General features: G+C 41.6%; 1 protein-coding gene across 1 annotated transcript in view; it reads right to left on the reverse strand.

Moving 5' to 3' along the window:
• Positions 1-21,023, reverse strand: part of LOC147706982 (cytochrome P450 2K1-like) — a 524,195-nt gene that overhangs the window by 135,394 nt on the left and 367,778 nt on the right. Inside the window, exon 6 of the mRNA XM_086926210.1 lies at positions 17,723-17,864. Within this exon, the coding sequence (XP_086782336.1) occupies positions 17,723-17,864 (142 nt within the window). The remainder of the gene's footprint in view (positions 1-17,722; positions 17,865-21,023) is intronic.

A 21,023-nucleotide genomic window follows, 5' to 3' on the forward strand; every position in this document is an offset into this window, starting at 1 on the left:
AGCCACCGATTTCCCAGCCCTACGTAAGGACATCAGAAAAAGTACTACCAACTCCTCCTGACCCCAAAGTCCTCCTCTCTCTGCCCCCAAAAAGGCTAAATAGGCCTGGAACGCCCCTTCATATGCCTTCCTTGTCCTGGGTGCTAGACTCTCTCCCACGAGGTGACGAAGTTCGGGGCACCGAGAGACCAGAGAGCTTCGGGGAAGGGTGCCGGCTCCGGGTCCGCTGAAGGAAGGAAACCCGAGAAAGCCTGCATGTGAAAACGAGACAGTGCATCAGCAGCCTGATTCATCACCCCTGGGACATGTTTTGCTCTGAATACTACGTTCAGTTGCATACACAGTAAGACAATTTCTTTGAGGAGCCTCAAAATCAACTTACAACGGGCTGCCTGACTATTGATGCATTCTACCACGGTCATATTGTCGGACCAGAACACAACAGAATGATCTCTGAACCCTTCTGGCCAGGTTCTCAGGGCCACCAGAATGGGAAATAGTTCGAGGAAAGCGATGTTACTTGTCAGCCCCTTCTCGTGCCACCATAGGGGCCACTTTTGAGCCGACCATTTTGTGCCGAAGATGGCGCCAAAACCTACGCTTCCTGCTGAATCTGTCCATAGCCCAAGCTCTTCAGAGGAGACGGCTGGCTTGTTCCAGACGACCCGGCCATTGAAGTCCGCCAAGAATGCTAACCAAATCCGCATGTCCTGGCGGACCTCGGCCGATAACCTTGTGCGATGATGACCCTCCTTTAAGCCAACCATCGCTTGGGCAATTGAGCGGGAAAAGGGGCGAGCCATTGGTATCACCCTCAAGGCAAAGTTCAACTTTCCCACTAACTGTTGCAACTGATGCAGTGTAACTTTGGATGCCTTTAAACATACTTGGAGGGCTGCCCTGAATTTCGACACTTTGCTAGCTGGTAAACGGAAGCACCCCTCCCTTGAGTCCAACTCGATCCCCAAAAACTCGAGGCAAGTCGTGGGACCCATAGTTTTACCTGGTGCCAATGGCACGCCAAGATGATCCATTAACACACAGAATTCAGCTAAGGCCCGGGCACATTCGGAAGTACCGGCGGGGCCAAGGAACAGAAAATCGTCAAGGTAGTGCATTACATTTCGGAAACCCGTTTTCTTAGTGAACACCCATTGCAGGAAAGTACTGAATTGCTCAAAGTAAGCACATGATATAGAGCATCCCATTGGCATACACCTATCCATGTAAAATGACCCCTGGAACCCGAATCCCAGAAGACGCTGATCGTCTGGGTGTACCGGAAGCAACCGGAACGCTGACTCGATATCAGATTTCGCCATCAACGTCCCGTGCCCCAGGCGATTCAAGATGGCTACCGCCTCATCAAAAGATGCGTATCGCACCGAACAAACTTCTGGCTCAATTGCGTCGTTCACCGAAAGACCATATGGAGAAGATAGATTATGAATCAAACGAAACTCACCCGGGTCCTTCTTGGGGACCACCCCTAACGGAGAACAAACGAAATCCGGTACCGGGGGCTCACTAAACGGGCCGGCGACCCGTCCCCGGCTAACCTCTTTCTGAATTTTTTCTTGCACTACAGATGCATGTTGTAAAACGGAAAGTTGATTTTTGCACATCCCTACACCCTGAAAGTCCCCTACCGGGATGCGGAAACCATGTGTAAAACCGTTCCGCAGCACCCCGGCAGAAGTACGATCCGGGTATTCGCTGAGCCAGGGAATCATTGCCAAGGTATCAATCGGGGTTGGTAAAGGCGCCCCTCGGCCTAGCTTAGACCTGTTTGGCGCCTCCCTTACCCCCATTCTCACTCGTTCTGGCTCTGCACGATGACTCAGGATGGGACGACCCACACGTACTACACTCATGTTTGAATTTACACGATCCCGGAGGCCTGGTACACTTCCCCTTGTTAAAATTAAAACAGAAACCCTTTCTCCCTGTATTGCCTGCGGGCCTCGACTGGTCGTCGGTGCTCGTACTTGGTCGAAAGGGCGTCCCCACATTTTGGCGGGAGTAATCAACAACAGTGCTCCCGACCAATGGCATTCGTAACATTCCCGATTCTTTCATCTTATCCCATGTTAAAGAATCGTAACAATCCCAAGTCAAACTCTTGTTATGTTCCTTTTCTTTCCTGAACAAATTGTCATAACAAAACCAATGGTTACCTTGATACGCTGTCGAGTAACCCATAATTCGTGATTGATAAACGGGAAACTCAGGAAGCAACTCGGGCCTACGTTCCCCCAAAATTGATGTGAAAATACCCCATGCATTGCCCCAGTTGCCAATGTTCTCATTTACCTTAAAGGCGGCCATCTTTGCGCGCCAAACACTCGGATGCATTAAGTCCTTCTGACTTTTTACATGCTCCACATCATAATGATCAACAAGCAGGGAAAAAATATTCACGTACTCCCCCGCCCAGATCTTTTCCTTTATAGCTAAAGGCACATGTTGTCCTAATCTCTCTCTACGAGAGGGTGCTGACTCGTCCCTTGCAATCGGCAATGGCCGCTTACCTGCACCGGACGCAGCTTCTGCCGCTTGCGGCTTGTCTATCCCCGCCAACGGCGTAGCCACTCTAGCTGCCTCTTTCTTCTCACGAAGCCCTTTTATCAGCGCCTGTGCTTCGGCAGCCGTGGCGCCATCACTACTATCCCCCAACCATGCTGCTAGCTGTGCTGCCAGCTCGGGGGGCATGTCTTCCTTGGATGTCGGGGTGACGACAACGGGGATTGGATTCCCCTCCATCGGTACTGGGGTCGGCGCCTCGAGCGGGGCAGAGGGAACCGGGACGGCCCCACCGGCTGGAACCTTTCTCGGCCTCTTAGGTCTCCCTCCAGCCGGCGGGGTGCCCGAACCCTCCTCCCCATCTCGCTCCGCCAACCGTTTCTTTATGTCGGACACTTCTTTGCAAAGGGCCCGCACCATCTGTTCGGTCGTCATTCTTTTTGCGCCTTTCTTGGGCATCTCTCCGAGGAAGTATCTAGAAGACAAAGAAAAAGATCAAAACGCTCAAAATTGGCTCTTCGTTCCGTCCCGAGCTCACGTGTAGCGAGGAGGTGCAGCTTCGGAGCACAAGAACAAGAGGACGTCTTCTGGTCTTGCGCCTTCTTTTATCCGTCTTCAGGGCGGGCGAAAACCCGCCCCTGCCCGCCCCGGGGGCGTGGCTGGCTGCGTCGGTGTCTAGGCCAGCCCACTCTAGGGCGGGAAAAGGCGCGCCCCGGCTACGCCGCTTCGGGCATACCAGCCGAGACGCGCCTCCCGCCCAAAAATGGCTTCCCGGGGGGATCGAGGCACTCATCCATACGTTCGGGGGGACCGAGTGGTCGCCCCTTTCCAATAGACCAAAACTACAGGACCAGCATTAGACACATGCAAGCAGTACACTTGCACAGAACCACAAAACCCCAAGGGCCACCATGTTAATATATATCCTTAGTATAATAAACCTCTGAGAATGGATACATATTTGCGTGGCAGCCCATACCAGAAATTTGGCATCCTCCGACTCTGATCCACTAGCAAACACCCTGACCCCCCCCTACATAAAGACACATATTTTTTACATTATCCCATTGAAAAACATGTAGTATTTTTTTTAAATCTATCATGCAACTGGCCCTCTTGAACCGCTTTCAAAACGCCTACTTTAAACCTTTACATTTCATTTTTAAACCATACACTTTCAATTACATTATTTATTTTTTTACAATTCCTGTAATGTTACACACCTTTTCTAAAATACACCAGCCCCTGTTATTTATAAGGATTTATTTTCATTCTTCATCAGTGATACTTTCTTAACATATAATGAAAATCACTGTAACGTTTCAAGCGACAAAGCTAACGCGATAAAAATAACTCTCCATTTGCTTCCCTTTAAGAATGTAGATTATCTACCCCACGCATGCGATTCATTATACTTGCATTTGGCAGAGAATACCGAACTTGAATCGGAAGACATGAACAAGAGCTCCATTGTCACATTTAAAACTTAACGTAGCATCTGCTCACACACATATCTTTCACTTAGCTAATATTCACAGAGAACAGCATTCGTGTAAAAAAAAATTGACCTTCCCTTACAATTTGCTCAAATGACTCCCTTATTTTTTAACGCATCCTCCACTTCAAGACAGGCTATTTTTTTGATAACTACTAAGCAATGTTTAAGTGACTAGACTGCTAGAAAATTTATCAAGTCATTCTGCTCCTCTTCACTGCATAGCCGGCGACCTATTTCTGTGGAGTTGCTATAGAACCGGCAGTCCTGCGCCGTTTTCTTTACCATCTTGGTAAATTCAAAATGGATGTCCCTCCTGTCTTCGCAAACGAGCCGGACCACTTAGAACTATTTTGACAGAGAATGCTTCTCTACTACGGCACCGTAGCACTCTCAACTTTGAATACTTCATATCGATTATCATTTCAATATTTGTATTTCACCTGTGTGCAACCTGTATTTCATTGCCTGAGCTGTGATTTCACGTGGGCCCTGGACTTATGTCTCTGCAATTTGGTACCTCCTGAAGCGAATTACAATCACCTCATGAATCCGTTAATTGATCATGAACAGCTTTGTTACAACGGAGGGTTTATGGCCTTTGCAGCGATACAAGGAGTTCTGGGTCATTGGAATATATTCGCAGCGGCGCAAGATTTCCTAACAGTGAGCTACATCGAAAACCCACTGAGCTGTCCTATGATGGTAAAAGAGGCCCCGATAATGACAGAGCATGAATGCTGCTTTCCTCTTCTCAATTGTATGGCTGACATGTTTTCAGATGATAACAGTGATTTCCTGTTAGAAGCAGTTGCTACCTATTCTGCCTACACAATGGACGGATAACTCTTTCCTAACAGAGAGCTACATCGAAAACCCACCGAGCTGTCCTCTGATGGTAAAAGAGGCTTCGATAATGACAGATCATGAATCCTGCTTTCCTCTTCTCAATTGGATGGCTGACATGTTTTCAGATGATAACAGTGATTTCCTGTTAGAAGCAGAAGCTACCTACTTTGCCTACACAATGCTTCGATAACTCTTATGCAAGCCATTGACGTTCTCATTTCCTTTTGCCTCCCTATATTCTTCATGTTCTTTTGGATATTTTCTTATGAAGAACAGACCTATTGGCTTTACTAACAGTGGACATTATGATTTCGTGCTGGTTAAATTTTGGTCTTTTATGTGGACTAAATTTTTTTCTTCAGCTACTCGATTTTCAACTTTATTTTTTTAAACTCTAATCTCAACAATTCTATTGCATATCTTATCTTATGGTTTTTCAAACGTACTCGATGCAAAACTGGCTAATATATGCTACATGTGCCCTGATTAATGTGTAAATGTAAAACGAGTTTTTTATAACTGTAAACGCCATTTCGCCTCTCAACTGCTTATTTCCACCTCACACGCCTCTGCTCCTTTAATTTTCCATAAAAATATTTTTTTTAAAATACATAACAGAAAAATATGTTCTTTCAATATTATTCCCATTGTTTCTTGTACTGTATTTCAAATGCAATACTGCAACCTTCAAAAGATATCTCAATACAGTAGTTCTCCTCAATAGTGATTTGCGCACCATTCAACAGATTACATACATGCACCTCTCACCATTTTGTCGCTTTTGGAGCCTTTTTTTCCCCTCACACAGTAATATAACAAAAACTTGATAGTGCTTCGCATGTAGACAGCTGATTGATAAACTGATGATGTATAACCACTAGCATTTTCATATATGGTTCCTAAACTGAAAGGCCAGAGACCTTCTTCCATTTATTAAAATATAATATACTTCCTTATAAGAGTGTACAATTAATTTTGCAAACTATATTCATTTTTTTTCAACTATAGCGTTTGTATTCCATGTACTACTGACAATACCAATTACTATGTTTTTTGCAATTTCTGTACTCATATTACATAATGATTTGCCTTCAAAACAGTGCATTTCTGAATAAACATTTCAAATATTCACGTTCTCTCTTTTAATCCATAATCTCAACTGAAATGATTATATATTAAAAAACTATTCATGTGTTCTACGTAACCTCAGCTGTACTAACTGAGGACCTTATTTATAAAGACCTTGCGCCGCAGGTGCGTCATTTTTTAAAATGGGAAAAAGTGACGCACCGGTGGCGCAAGGCCTTCATAAATAAAGCCCTGAATGTTTTCTTTTCTCGACCTCACTTACTGATACTAGAACCTGCAAGCCTATAACGGCCTGTGAACTCTTTCTTAGTAGGTCGCGCACCGTACAGACAGTTGTACCTCTGTAATATTACTATTACCAAGCACCGCCACAGTTCCGCTTCACTCAGAGTTAATCACTGCTCCCACGCTTCTACAGGCCAGACGCTATGTCGTATTTCACTCCTTATCACCCTTTCATCTCCACAATAACAAACAGTTCACCGCCAGCCACCAGAGAACAGAGTCAGATGCAGAGGCACCAACAAGTGAAATACGACATACCCTCTGCTCTGAGAAAGCAACCAAGCGGTAATTGTGAAAGAAAACATTCAGTAGCGCTTTAAAAATAGCAATGCAATTAGATAATTATTTTTTTGAAAACGTTCCAATTACTTTTGATAGGACTATCTGTGTGTGCCTCCACAGCAAACTTCCTCAGCCCGGACTGAAGGCAGACACTGACAGACACACACAATAACATAACACAGGGCAACGGAGATGGAAAACAGAAGGGAGATGAAGATGCAGTCAAACAGCAGGAGTGAGAGAGATACTTTTATACTCTGTTTGCTACCTCAATGTACGAACACATTTGCTGCACAAATCTGTGTACAACCTCATGGTCAAAACTTTTCATTTTATTTCACTCGACCACCTCCCTTTCTCACCCCACCAGTGCAAACCGCGACCACAAACCGCACTATAATTTTGTCATCTTACAAAAACTTTGTGAATACCTTAATCATTACGACTTTAGCCCCCTTCCCCCTCCCTCTCGCCCCACCCCCACCAGTGCAGGCCACGGCCACCAACCAGCCTGAAATTTTGTCGACTGACAAAAACTTTACGTATTTATTAACTATTAGCATTTTTTGACGACGGTATCACTAGTAATTTACCATCTCTCTCTCTTTCTGCATTATCTGTCTCTCCGCTAATATCATTTCTTCACTTCCTGAACAACTTCTCTCATTATATATAAACGCTTCAAAATTACAAAAATAATTACTCTCTATATTAAAAATATTTTTTACTGCGTATTCAACATTTAAATAAATAAATTAGTTTTAGAAATACAACACATTATGACAGCCAAAAAATAGTTTTTACGAGGAAAATCAATCATTGTTTGTGACTAAACTGTATTTTACGGTACATGACAAAACAAACTGTTACAAACTTACCTTTACCAATGCTTTGTACGATGTACAACAGTGACAGACACAAAACAGATATTCGTTTGACGGAACTGTCTATTAAGCTTCTATCACTGCAACCAAAATTCAATGGCCCAGATATCCAGTCAATACACACTCATATAACTCTCTTCAGCCAATCACATTTCGTCACGCAAAATTATAAAATCAAATTTACATTTCAATTGGTTGTCCTTCACAATATTTTCAATCTCACGTGAAAGTCACCCATCACCAACTGCCATCTCCGGCTGTTTCCATGGTAACACCTCATTCTGCACCTGGCTGAATGCACAGGTCAAAAGTTCATGTCTCAACGTTCTACAGCAAACTAAGAAGACTGTTTTCCCTCCAGAAACACCTGCCAATCCACAGCTCTGTTACATGTCATTTTTTTCACACCCAATAGTACTTTTCGTGTAACATAAACATTAACATGCAACGTTCTCTTCAATCTCCAGTTATTACAATCAGCCAATCATTTTTATTTTTTTAACCACACCCAGCCTCATCCTTTTTTTTATCCTGACTTTCAGCTTCCAACTACCATTCCACTTCCAGAACCGATCAGAGGACGACTACATATCCCTTGAAAATGAAGGTCTGGCTAATAGGACACAGTTATAATCACTGGAGTGAAAAATATGCAGCAAGCAGACGAATTTGCAACCTTGGTTTAACAAATGTACACATAACGTGGATAGGCCAAAGAGGATTGAAATGTCACCAATTGATTCCATTGGGGAAAACTTTTATGCATCTCCCAGAACCAGACCTTATAATTGTGCACTGTGGTGGGAACGATCTAGGCACAATCACTGGGGTAGGTCTGGAAATGCTTCTAAAAGACACCTTTCGACAATTGATGACACTTTTTCCTCGAACTGCCTTGGTATATTCCAATATATGCCAAAGACAGAAATGGAATTGGTCCAATCAACATTGTGCACAAATTGAGAAAGCAAGGAGACATGTAAATAAATCTGTTTCTGCTTTCCTCAGAGATTATAGCATGGGTTCTATTTACCACAACAACTTGCGTTACCACATGCAAGACGTCTATAGGAGAGACGGTGTTCATTTCACGAATGAGGGAAACAGAATCTTCCTCTGCAACATCAGGCTCTGCATCGGTACTTACTTATAAATGCAGAAAACCCTCAATTAACACAAAGGCTCTTTCAGAGCCACCTTATATCTAAGCACTCAAACTTCTGATTTATCTCCATTTTTACACTCTTGTAAATAGGTGTGCGCGACCGGGTGCGCGCACCCCGCAACTTTTTAAAAAAAAAATATATATCTTTTCGCGTTTAAGAGCCTTACTGCACACCCCGAGAAAACCTACGCAGCAAGACTATCTCTACCTTCTCCCCTTTCCATGTTTCAACGCTTTGAAATGAACAATATATTTACTCGCAGTGACAAAATGGCGGTCAACACTTCCTGATTTCCTTCGAATCGAACGTTAACAGACGTCACGCAGCAGAAAAAAATTCTGCTCACGCGCAGCCGCTTGGGTGCGCGCACCCGTGCGCGCGTATAGATATATAATTGACTTTAACTTTAATTTTCTCAGCAACTACTGAACAGATTTACACCATTCCAAAAAAACGTAATCTGCGAACCGGACTCTACAGTTTTGCCAAATTTCTTATAAATCCATTCAGCCGTTTGACCTGTAGCCGAGTCTAAAGGTCCTATGGAAAATAACATGGAGAAAACACGTTTTGGGACCCCCCTTTTATCTCAGCCCCCACTTGACCAATCCGCCCCAAACTTTCAGGGAAGGAGCACAGCGGACCGAGCCATCTTCTTTGAGAAATTCGCTAATATTCTTCAACCAGGGCCAAATTTATTCCAAATAGAATGTTGAGGATTTCCTATGGAAACTAGGTCCTAACTATAACTACCTACTGACAACCGCCAGTAGGTAATATATATATATATATTTTACCTACTGGCGGTCACCAGTAGGTAGTTATAGTTAGGATTTTTTTCAATGTTAAATCTCAAAATTCTATTTGGAATAACTTTGGCACCGGTTGACGAATCTGCCTGAAAATTTCCTCAAAATGGCCTTGTCAAGCTCCGGTCCTTCCCTAAAAGTTTGGGGGGGATGCGTCAAGCGGGGGCCGAGATAAAAGGGGGGGTCCCAAAACGCGTTTTCCCCATGTTAATTTCCATAGGGCGGTCGATCTCACTTTTAGCCCGAACGGCTGAATGGATTTCCACCAAACTTGGCAAAATTGTAGGAACTGGTAGCCTGATGTGCCTTTGCTATGTCTCAAGATATGTGTTCCAGTGGATTTTGAGTAATTTAGGTTCCAAAAAATATATATATCTATGGCAGCGCCCCGGTACGCGCTCCGGGGAGCGCTCCGGGCACCACGCGACTTGCGCACAGAAAGCTGATTGGCTCTCGGGTGTCTGTAAACATTCAAAACAGTTCGGAGCGGCCGCCATCTTGTGTCTCGGTAGGATAGAGACACAAGAGGTGGAAAAAAAGGTGGAAATGACCATAAGTAGGCAGGGATAGCCCACCCTGACCCCTTAAGTTTGATATGGGGGCCATAAAAGGGCCCAGGAGGGCCCCAAACATTTTTTTGATTTGCACGGGGGGAGCGCCCGGTACGCGCACCGGGAAGCGGACTGGGGAGTGTACCATGTGGAAAAATGAATAATAGAGTTTTTAAAAAACTTTAGCCTTTTTTTGAAATTGGAGGTAGTTCTAAAAAGAACTATTTTTTTCTTCTTTTTGTTGTTTTTTGAACCATTTTGTACTTTTTTTGGGTTTTCAGAACACTTTTATATTGTTTTTGTATTTTTTGAGGGGAGAAACGAAAAAACAGGGAATTGAAAATGCCTCAACTGGAGCGAAAAAAAAAGAAAATAAATAATTAGGGTTGATTGGGGCATTTGTGGTTGTCCCCAGCAAGGACAATGAGCTTTATGCTCTGTTCTCCGTAGGAGATGGTCTTCCCACAATATTTACATGTGATTCTGAAATCTGCAAATCGGGGCTGAATGCACGGCATCGTCTCACTTTCCTCTGGTGCAGACGCAGTGGGTTGCTTCCTTTTTGAGCTGGTTCTTGTTGATTGGGGAGGGTTACTGGCCAGTTCCCTCATCTCTGCAGCAGAATAGTTTATAGGATGCTTGCGCTGCATGTGGTGGATCATCGTGTGATTTCCAAAGGAATATTTTTTATTAGGGTTCCCCCTAGAAAGTTCCATGTCACAGATCAGGCAAGTCTCCTTGGCTGCATTTACCCTTTTCTTCCCCTGTGGAACCGAAAAAAAACTCCCAAATAATGTGTGGTCTGGGCTGGTATGGGGTATTTTGTTCTTGGAAAAATGTTCTCCTCCGTTCTTCCTCCTCCTCCTCCTCTTCCTCCTCTTGTTGACCACCAATGAAATCTTGTGGTGGTCCTCTTGGTTGTTGTGGTGGTGGTGGTGGTGCAGATGCACCAGCTGCTGCTGCTACTGAAGCCATTATAAAGATCAAAATGGTACAGAGAGGTACAAGCAGGTCTTCCTCAGTCAAAGGACAAAGTCAGAAGAAGGAAAAAAGGTGGGGTCTTCCATCAGAAGGAAAAAAAAATGTTTGGAACCAATGAAAAGTGTTATTTTCAGGTCACATGACCAGTGGCTTCATTATTATGAAACCAAAACTGTTATGAACCAATGAAAAGTGTTATTTTCAGGTCACATGACCAGTGGCTTCATTATTATGAAACCAAAACTGTTATGAACCAATGAAAAGTGTTATTTTCAGGTCACATGACCCGACGCGCTTACGCTACGCGCCCCGGGCGCGTCGCGTAGCGTAAGCACGTCGGAAGTTTACGATGCGCGATCGTATTCGCACGAGTGCTTCCGGGTGCGTTTACGCCGTGCGTTTCACGCAGACGCGGCTACGCGATACGTCAAGATCATGTTTTCGTTCGCGATAATGGCGCTTACGGGACGCTTCCCGGTGCGCGCCCGGGGCGCTTCATATAATTACGCTTTCCGGTGCGCTCCCCGGGGCGCGCACCGTGAGCGCACCAAGGCAAAAAAATAAAAAAAATAAAAATAAAAATAAAAAATTTGGAAAAAATTGTAGGGACTGGTAGCCCGATGTGCCTTTGCTATGTCTCACGATATATGCTCAAGTGGTTCTAACGAAAGTTAACTTTGAAAAAATATACATTGCGCTACATTGGGCTTTATATATGTTAGAGCCCAATGTAGCCCAATGTAGCCAAATGTAGCCCAAAGATGGCCACCAGAGACAAAAAAAACAAATGTAGCCAAAATATCAGCCAGATGTAGCCCAAATATAGCCCAATGACAATGTCCCAGAGTGTTCTAAAGAACAACTAGTGCACTAAAAGTCTTACTTATAAACTGAGATTTATAGTTAGGAATTAGCATTAAAAAAACCTTTGAAATTCACTGAAAAAAACATAGGTTTCACACCAGTTATAGTTAGGAATTTGCATTTAAAAAACATAATAAATTCACTGAAAAACCATAGGTTTCACACCAGTTATAGTTAGCTAGAAATTTTACTGACATAAAACTAATGAAATTCCCACGTTATAGTTAGTTGAACTCACTATAACTTGCGCGTGCAATGCACTGCTGATGATGTCACATATTACATCACTCATGACATGGTCAGTGACATCACTCATGACATCACTGATGACACCATCCTTGTGACATGGTGACAGACCTCCTTTCACTGTAATGTAACACTTGAAACACATATTCAAAAATAGAAACTAGATTTTTATAAAAAATTGAGATACCCATATCAGTTACAACAACCAATTCAGTAATTCAACTATCTATATACACATCCACTCATTCACCAACAGTTCTATATAGTCACTCATACATATACTCACTCATCATATGAAGTGATACACCTATACATCCTGTTACACACCGACAGTCATCCAAAAGTTACTTACACACATACTCACAGATGCAAATAAACTATTGAACATCCATTTATTTGCATATAGAGCAATACACACACTACCATCTTACTTCTATTGAAAATTACACATATTTATTCTCTTTATTTATTATTTATTTATTAGCAGCATTTATAGAGCGCAAACGAAGGCCCTAGGGCATCTCGGCGCTGAGATATCTGGAGTATTTAACCAGAGAGAGGGAAACTGAGTTTACTGATTAAAGAGTCAAGTCTTAAGTTGTTTACGAAAAGACCAGAGTGAAGGGCTTGTTTTAATCGAGTGCGGCAGGGTGTTCCATAGTTTGAGTGCTGACACAAGAAATCTTCTGTCTCCCCACGAAACAGATTTGGTACGAGGTACCACAAGATCATGTAGACTAGAAGAGCGTAATGATCTGGGGGGACAGTAAGGGGTGAGGTTTTGGGTGAGAAAGGCTGGTCCCAGGTTGAGCAAGGCCTTATAAACTATACAGAGAGTCTTGAATTTTATTCTGTTTCTAATGAGAAGCCAGTGTAAGTCTCTGATGGTTTCCGACGCAGATTGGTGTTTGGGGATTCTTCCCAGAAGCCTAGCGGCTGCATTTTGGATAATTTGCATTTTGTTCAGCACTCTTTCTTGTGCGTTTAGAAACAGTGCGTTGCAATAATCCAGGGTAGACAATACCAGGGAGGTGACCAAGGTTTTGCCAGCTGTATCAGGAAGGAAGGGAAGAATTTTTTTGATAAGTCTTAATTTGTGAAAGGCGGAAGAGGTAATCTGATTGGCATGAGGGAGGAAAGTAAGGCGGTCGTTGAACATAACTCCCAAATTCCTCACCTTACTGACAGGTTCTGGGGGAGGACCCAGTGCCAGCGGCCACCAAAGGGAGGACCATTCCGAGATCAGATGCCCGAATATGACTACTTCCGACTTGTCGGAATTTAATTTCAGACAATTGGAAGCCATCCAGTTCCCTATGGCCAGCATGCCCAGATTGAAGTCATTTGCTATTTTGTGGCCATTATTCCTGTTGGTGAGAACCAACTGAGTGTCGTCTGCATAGGAGGTAAGGCTCATACCATGAGCTCGGATGACATTGGCAAGGTCCGACACATAAATGTTAAATAGTGTCGGACTGAGGGATGAGCCTTGAGGAACTCCACATGGCAGCGACAAGGTGGATGAGTGAAAAGATCCCATAGTAACCACCTAGGTCCTATCCGCCAGAAAGGAGGCCAGGAGTTTCTTGGCATTTTGTTGGACACCCATGTTTTCGACACGGTCGATCAAGATGGTGTGATCGAGCGTGTCGAAAGCCGCCGATAAGTCAAGCAATATTAAGACTGCTGTTCCTCCAGCGTCACGGATGGATCTAATATCATCTGCGACTTTAATCAAGGCCGTCTCCGTCCCATGATATTGGCGAAAGCCAAACTGGGATTCATCAAGTAGGTGATGTTCCTCTATAAAGGTTGAGAGTTGAAGGTTCAGTGCTTTTTCAACAATTTTTGCCAAAGCCGGGAGGCTAGCAATAGGACGGTAACTCTTCAGTTCTTCCATGTCGAGATTTGATTTCTTAAGCAATGGTTTAATGAGAGTCTTTTTTAGGGCGTCTGGGTAAATGCCTTAAACAATCACTTTTTGAAACACATACTTATTTAAACAGGAACTCTTACAATCTCTTCTTACTCTCAAATATACTCACTTATATGCATCAATATTCACATATTCTAGATTAAAACATATTTAGTTACTGTTTAAAACACAAGTGAGACAGTCATTTACTCACTAACATACACATATACACACTATTCAACCATTCAGTCCTGCACATATTTAGTCTTCAAAATACATACAAAAAAAGAGTCAGTCACTCATGCATCAATGTTATAAGTAATTCCCACACTAAACAATAGAAACACTCATACTGATACTAATAAAACATCTAATAACCCATGTACATACACATGTACCTACTCACCAACCCATGCAGCTACTTATACACAAAGTGAAACACTAATACATATATTGAAAAATTTAAACATTACTAGCTAATATTTATTTTTCAGAAAGACACACATTCACTGGATGGTGTCATCAGTGATGTCATGAGTGATGTCACTGACCATGTCATGAGTGATGTAATATGTGACGTCATCAGCAGTGCATTGCATGCGCAAGTTATAGTGAGTCCAACTAACTATAACATGGGAATTTCATTGGTTTTATGTCAGTAAAATTTCTAGCTAACTATAACTGGTGTGAAACCTATGGTTTTTTCAGTGAATATATATATATATATATATACATATATATATATATATATATTCACTGAAAAAAAATATATATATTATATATATATATATATATATATATATATATATATATATATATATATATATATATATATATATATATATATATATATATATATATATATATAAAACATATTTAAACGTTATAGAAACACACAGTGTTGGGAAGGTGTGCTTTTTGTGATTTGGTGTTAATCCATTCAGTCGTTTTTGAGGAATTAAGGTTTAAAATGTATGCATATATCTCTTCGCAGAGGAGCTAAGGAACAAGCAGATCTCTAGTTAAGATCCTATTGGCTGCAACCACATCAAGAAAGGTTTGGTGGAAGCAATTGTACGTCTTGAGGACTCTATCCCCTGTCCAATAACAAAGTAAAAAATTACATATAGGAGATCAGCATAAAGATGCCATACCAAAATAAGCCTGATGAGGCAGCCATAGAGGGACCCACGGTAGGAGCAAAAATAGCAAAAACTATTGATCTGCACCTCAGATAGAGCAGCATATTATTATATTTTTGGCAGATGGCATGGAGTTCCCCAGAGTTTTTGTGAGGCTCTGGGGAACCATTACCAGGGGCATTATTCACTCTCATCGTGCAGGCCATGGAGACCCCAACCCCATCCCCAGGGGATATTTGCTTGGACCTTCTCCCAACGCATTGAACAGGCCCCATGGACAACCACTAGAGCTGGAAATTACAATAAGGGGAGTGAGACATATGCTCTCCCTCCCAGAGTTGTTGATCCAGATTCCCATTGAATACCCATGTGTTTTGATACTGCCCCAGATTTACAAATGCATGTAAACCTGGGGTAGTGCCAAAAACGTACACCTTCCCACAGCTGACATAAAGAGAACTGTTTTCATTTCTCCTCATTTTTTTCTTCTTTCCAAGTGTTTCAGCACACATAGAACCAAGAAAACATCTATTGTGATTGTTTTTGTGCAGGATGGTGACCCTTTGTGCACCGATATTGGCTGAAAGAACAGGAATGCACTATATCTTGTATCTTTTAATAAGGTGCATTCCTGCCCTTTCAAATTGTCAAAGGGCAGCACAGCAAAATAACTTGTGGCATTGCCTTACGCCAATTCTTCATAAATTAGGCCCTCAATTTTGGTCCGCATGTTAGTCGTCATTCCAGGGACAAATAGTCATATTAGCTGGATTCCAAGGCAGAGATTCGAACCGGAGAAGTTATTCCCATTCGCACACTATGCCACACATATATTCAGCTACCATGTAATCTGGGGGCATATTATCAAGGGGGGGCAATAGGAAATTATCGCTGCTAAGCGGCGATAATTCTATCGCCCTATTAGCAAGCTGTTGCTAAAAGCAGTTAGCAACAGCTTGTAGCCGATAGCGAACGGTTTGGGGTACACTTTGCATGTCAGCGATATTTATCACTAATGACATGCAAAGTGGGCGTACCCAACCTGTTAGCAACTGAAAGCAGATGCTAACATCACTATCGCCTATTACCAACACAGGCGTAGCGATGGAAATATTCGCGCTAAGCGCGAATATCTCCAAAAACTAACGACTGCTCAGACCAGTTCTTACACAAGAACAACACAATTGCCAATACTGGACTTCACTTTCTACTATTTATACTAACCTTTATGAATGAAACATACCGGTCCAGTTTTTTGAATTTCCGTCACTTTAGTTTAATAATTCATTTTCTTAACAGTGTAACCATGATATCACTCGTTTGTTTGTGCATGTACAAACAAATATGAAAAAATACATTTCACTACACCATAATTTAAATGAAAAATGAATTTACAAATTGTCAACACATCCACCAAACACTCTACCATCCATTCAAAACTCACTCATACCTACAAATAAACAACATAAAACATCATCTTGAGCCTAATGTCGAGGAATGGATTAAACGTCCATGTCGATGGTAATATATTTTGTTATTTTATCAAAAGCAGTCTTATTTAGGAACAATCCATTGGAAACACAGCCTTATTATCTAAACCATCTGCCTTATTATCCACCAATCTGATTGACACTAGGCGTCAAAAACAGGTCGACGCGTTTCGAACCCCCAATTGCGGGGTTCTCCTCAGGACCAACAATCTTATTGTGATAGGACACAATCCCTTATTAAAGATGACACTGGTCACAATAGACACTCTATTTAGGTGTGTGGATGGAATTTCAAGTTGGAGCACATCACGGGTTAATCGCTCGTTGTCAGTTTAAAGCACCACGAATTCCGATCAGGTCAAGGGGTGTCACAAATTAGTCCCCAGGGTTTGTTATTTGCAGCGCGGCAGCAATGATCTCAATCTTGTCACGTCGCACGTCTAACGTTTGCTCCAGGAGCAAACATTTACCATCGAATTGAAATCAATTGTAATAGTGTTTCCCACTGCAAATTTTGCATTTTGGAAAGGCTTCTTACATGTGCATTACAGAATCACAAATTGCTATTCTTTATTTGCATTTGCAATTTAAGTAATCGCTAAAAATTGTGATTACCTAAATTGCTAATCCTAATGCATTTCATACATTCTGAAAGGCCATTTTGTATTTGCAAACAAGCAAATTAGCGATTCAATCTGCTTGTGAATGTAAAATACTTTGATACAAGTGGGCCTTATAATTTATGCAGATTTTATGAGCCATCCACAATAGTTCAGTTTCAGAGAACAAAACAAACTTAGCTGTTTTTGTAATTGTGTAGTTTTATCTATCAGATATAATTATTTTGTAATTAATGGTTAATACCAATTTACATAAGATTCTGTCTTAAGCAAATAAGCTCCGCCTCCAACATAACAGTGTGCCATAGGGCTGTGTATTACAATGAGTCCAAAGGGAAAGTGCCCGATGTAAAATAGGAATTCTTTCAACTGAAGCACCTCCCATTGGGTCGCTGATTTATTGCACATGCTTATTTATTGTATGTCTACTGGTTACTACCAATAAGGAGCCATAATTTTTTCTTAAAGAAATACCTCTTATAATTATATACAAAGATAATAATTTAAAAGCAAGGCCTGATCATTGCTCACTCTGAATCTCTGGGTATTTCACCATCAGCAAGCAGCTCCATTGTAGAGTGGCAGATGTTGTGTCTGTTCCTGCTGTGAACAAGGTAGTTACAACACTTATCAAGTTTACTTCGTGGAAATGTGAGTTTCGATTTGTTTTCTCCTGTGAAAGAAAGATCATGCTAAATTAGGTTAATGCAGTACAAAAAAACTTTTTTGAGAATGAGACAAAATTCAAATTCTTAAAATATAATGAAAGAAAAAAATATTTTATATACATACACACAGATATATATATATTTCTCACTGGCGGTCGCCAATAGGTAGTTATAGTTAGGACCATGGTCCATAGGAAATCCACAACATTCTATTTGGAATAACTTTGGTGCCGGTAGACGAATCTCCGTGAATTTCTCCAAGAAAATGGCCTGCTTGGTTCCACTCCTTCCCTGAAATTTTGGGGGTGATTTGTTAAGCGGGGGCCGAGAAAAAAGGGGGGTCCCAAAACGTGTTTTCCCCATGCAATTTTCCATAGGGACCTTTAGCCAGGGCTACAGCCCGAACGGCTGAACAGAATTACACGAAATTTGGCAGAGAGGTGTATCCGTTCAGTCATTTGAGATGTCATCAGTGATGTCATGAGTGTTGAAACTGACCATGTCATGAGTGATGTAATATGTGACGTCATCAGCAGTACATTGCGGGCGCGCAAGTTATAGCTAGCTGAGCTAACCATAACGGAAGAATTTCAAAGGTTTTGTATGAGAGAAATGTTCAGCTAACTATAACATGTGAAACATATGGTTTTTTTCAATGAATTTGCAAGGTTTTTTAAATACTAATTCCTAACTATAACATGTGTGAAACCTATGGTTTTTCCAGTGAATATTTATATATATATATATATATATATATATATATATATATATATATATATATATATATATATATATATATATATATATATATATATATATATATATATATATATATATATATTCACTGAAAAAACCATAGGTTTCAGGCCTTATATAGTTAGGAATTAGCATTTAAACAACCATTAAAATTGCTCCTATATAGTTAGTTGTACTAACTATATTTCGCGCACCTGCAATCCACTGCTGATGATGTCACATATTACATCATTCATGACATGGTCAGTGACATCACTGATGACATCACTGATGACATCTCAAATGACATCACTGATGAAATCAAGTATCAGGAAATACTGCCTCTAACTGAGTGATTTTTTGAGCTAACCAGAATGGAATTTGTTCCCGTTTTGCGGGTGTTTTACCAACACACAATTGTATATTCTGTGGTGTAATCTTGTTTGTGTTCCCCTGTTGAGGGGTATTTTGTGGAATTTTATTTGCAGGTTGGACTGTTGAAGTCTGCATGACATATTGGACCAATTGTCTATGAAATTTAATTAGTTGTTTTAGCTGAACTAAAAGTTCTCCCTCTGACATTGCTTCAATGTCCAGATGAGGTGTGTAGCTGACTAGAACCGGCCATGAGGCTCCTGGTCTACCTAGGGGACCGAGCCTGGTAATGTGATTTTGATGTTTTAGGGCGCCATTAAACAAGAGCAGGTGCTCTTGGTATGTTAGTGGGTTTTCAACTTCCTCGAAAGGAGAGTATTCCACTGGCGATTTCGCTATTTTGTAGTAGTGGAACTCATGTGTTACAGCGTGTGCTGCTGGAAAATTTAGCCAGGAATAGAATACCTCTGTCTGCCGATATTCATGTGCCTCTACCACAAATATGACCGTACCACCTCTTGATGTTACTCCATTTTCTATAAGTTTTATAGTTATGGTTTTTCTTATATTGCCAGGGATGATTATTGCATCATGGTCAATATCTCAGACAAATTTGTCGTCCGCTACGAGTTGAGCTGCCAAAGCAGCTCTCTCCCTTTCATTGTCACTCTCTGTCATTTTACTGACTGAAAGTTTGTAGATCAAGTTTCAAGGAAACAAAGATTAGGTGCACAATATTTTGGAACACTGTATCCTTCAACGTTGACTAAACCAAAAACTAATACATAGGATTCTCATCCTACTAAGTTCCGGCGGATATTAACCTTTCACCCACTCCAGACGTCTATTGGTGTTTTTACGGGAAAAAGGGGTCTGTGTGAAAAAGCACGACTGAATTACTCTAGTATCTTGCGTTAGATTATTGCCTTGTAGTGTAGCTCCTATTTTCCCAATAGGCTCTGCGCATTGGAATAACATAAACGATAGTTTAGACGTAGGACTGAGGTCGACTAGGTCTCTATTGAATATGCTAAACTTAATTAGGTTTGCCAGCTAGCTCAGAGGTCACTTGAAACTTTCTCGAATGAACAGGGAGGAGTGAACTTCCCTGATTAGACAAGAAGGGATTTAGCTTCTGACAACCACATAAACATGACAACTTTGCTCCCCCAGAATAAGGAGTATATCTCCAGAGTCGTGTGAAAACAATAGATAACTATATCACTCAGTCAATTGTGAACACTTAGTTTCACCAGAGTGCAGAGAAATAGAGAGACAGGCATTTTCAATAAAAGGTGTTATTTATTGAGCAGTCTTCTTTCTCACGCAAGAGAAATTAATTGCACCAATTGCAATACTTGTTATAAAGTAAAGTGCGTACTGTAAAAGTAGTATTATGAAATAATACGGTAAAAGCTTTGATATGGTTTCTGAGCCATACGATACTTAAAATGTATAAAATATATACAGTTACACACAATGATAAAGGTTTGACTAAACGTACTCAACTGATGCTTCTAAATACGCCTACCCCAGTGTCCCTAACCTAAGCCTAGTATGTGGGAAGGAGTAAAGTAGTTTTTAAGTTAAGTTAGTTTTGCCAAGAATCTGACTCAAGAATTCTCTAAGGATCTAATCAGCTCGTACCTTGGTTTTAGAATGAAGGAGGTCTTGTATCTCGCTCTCAGGACTCGATCTCCCAGTAACCCGCAAGGGTGACTGGAAACACTGGAGCTGGATTTTCTCGGCAGGAGAAAAAAACAGCGTCTTTCTCAGTGCGTCAAATGGGAGAGACGGCTTCCTTCGGCACTCGCATCAGCTGGGCTTCGGATAAGTAGATAGCCGCTGTGCTCCAAACCACTGTGTGTTGCTTAAGGCAAACCTTGGTATATTTATACCTGGAAGGTGCAGAGTTTGACATAAGGTTGGACATAAGACGTCAATAAAAGATGTCACTAAGAACTGGCCGTTCTTTCGGACTCGCAGGAGTTCTAGAACAAATCAAAACAAAAGCATGGGGAATTCCCAGGTTGCTGGAGGTTTGGTTTGTTGAA

This window comes from Lissotriton vulgaris, chromosome 6 (genome assembly GCF_964263255.1).
Source record: "Lissotriton vulgaris chromosome 6, aLisVul1.2, whole genome shotgun sequence".
Classification (NCBI taxonomy): Eukaryota; Metazoa; Chordata; class Amphibia; order Caudata; family Salamandridae; genus Lissotriton; species Lissotriton vulgaris.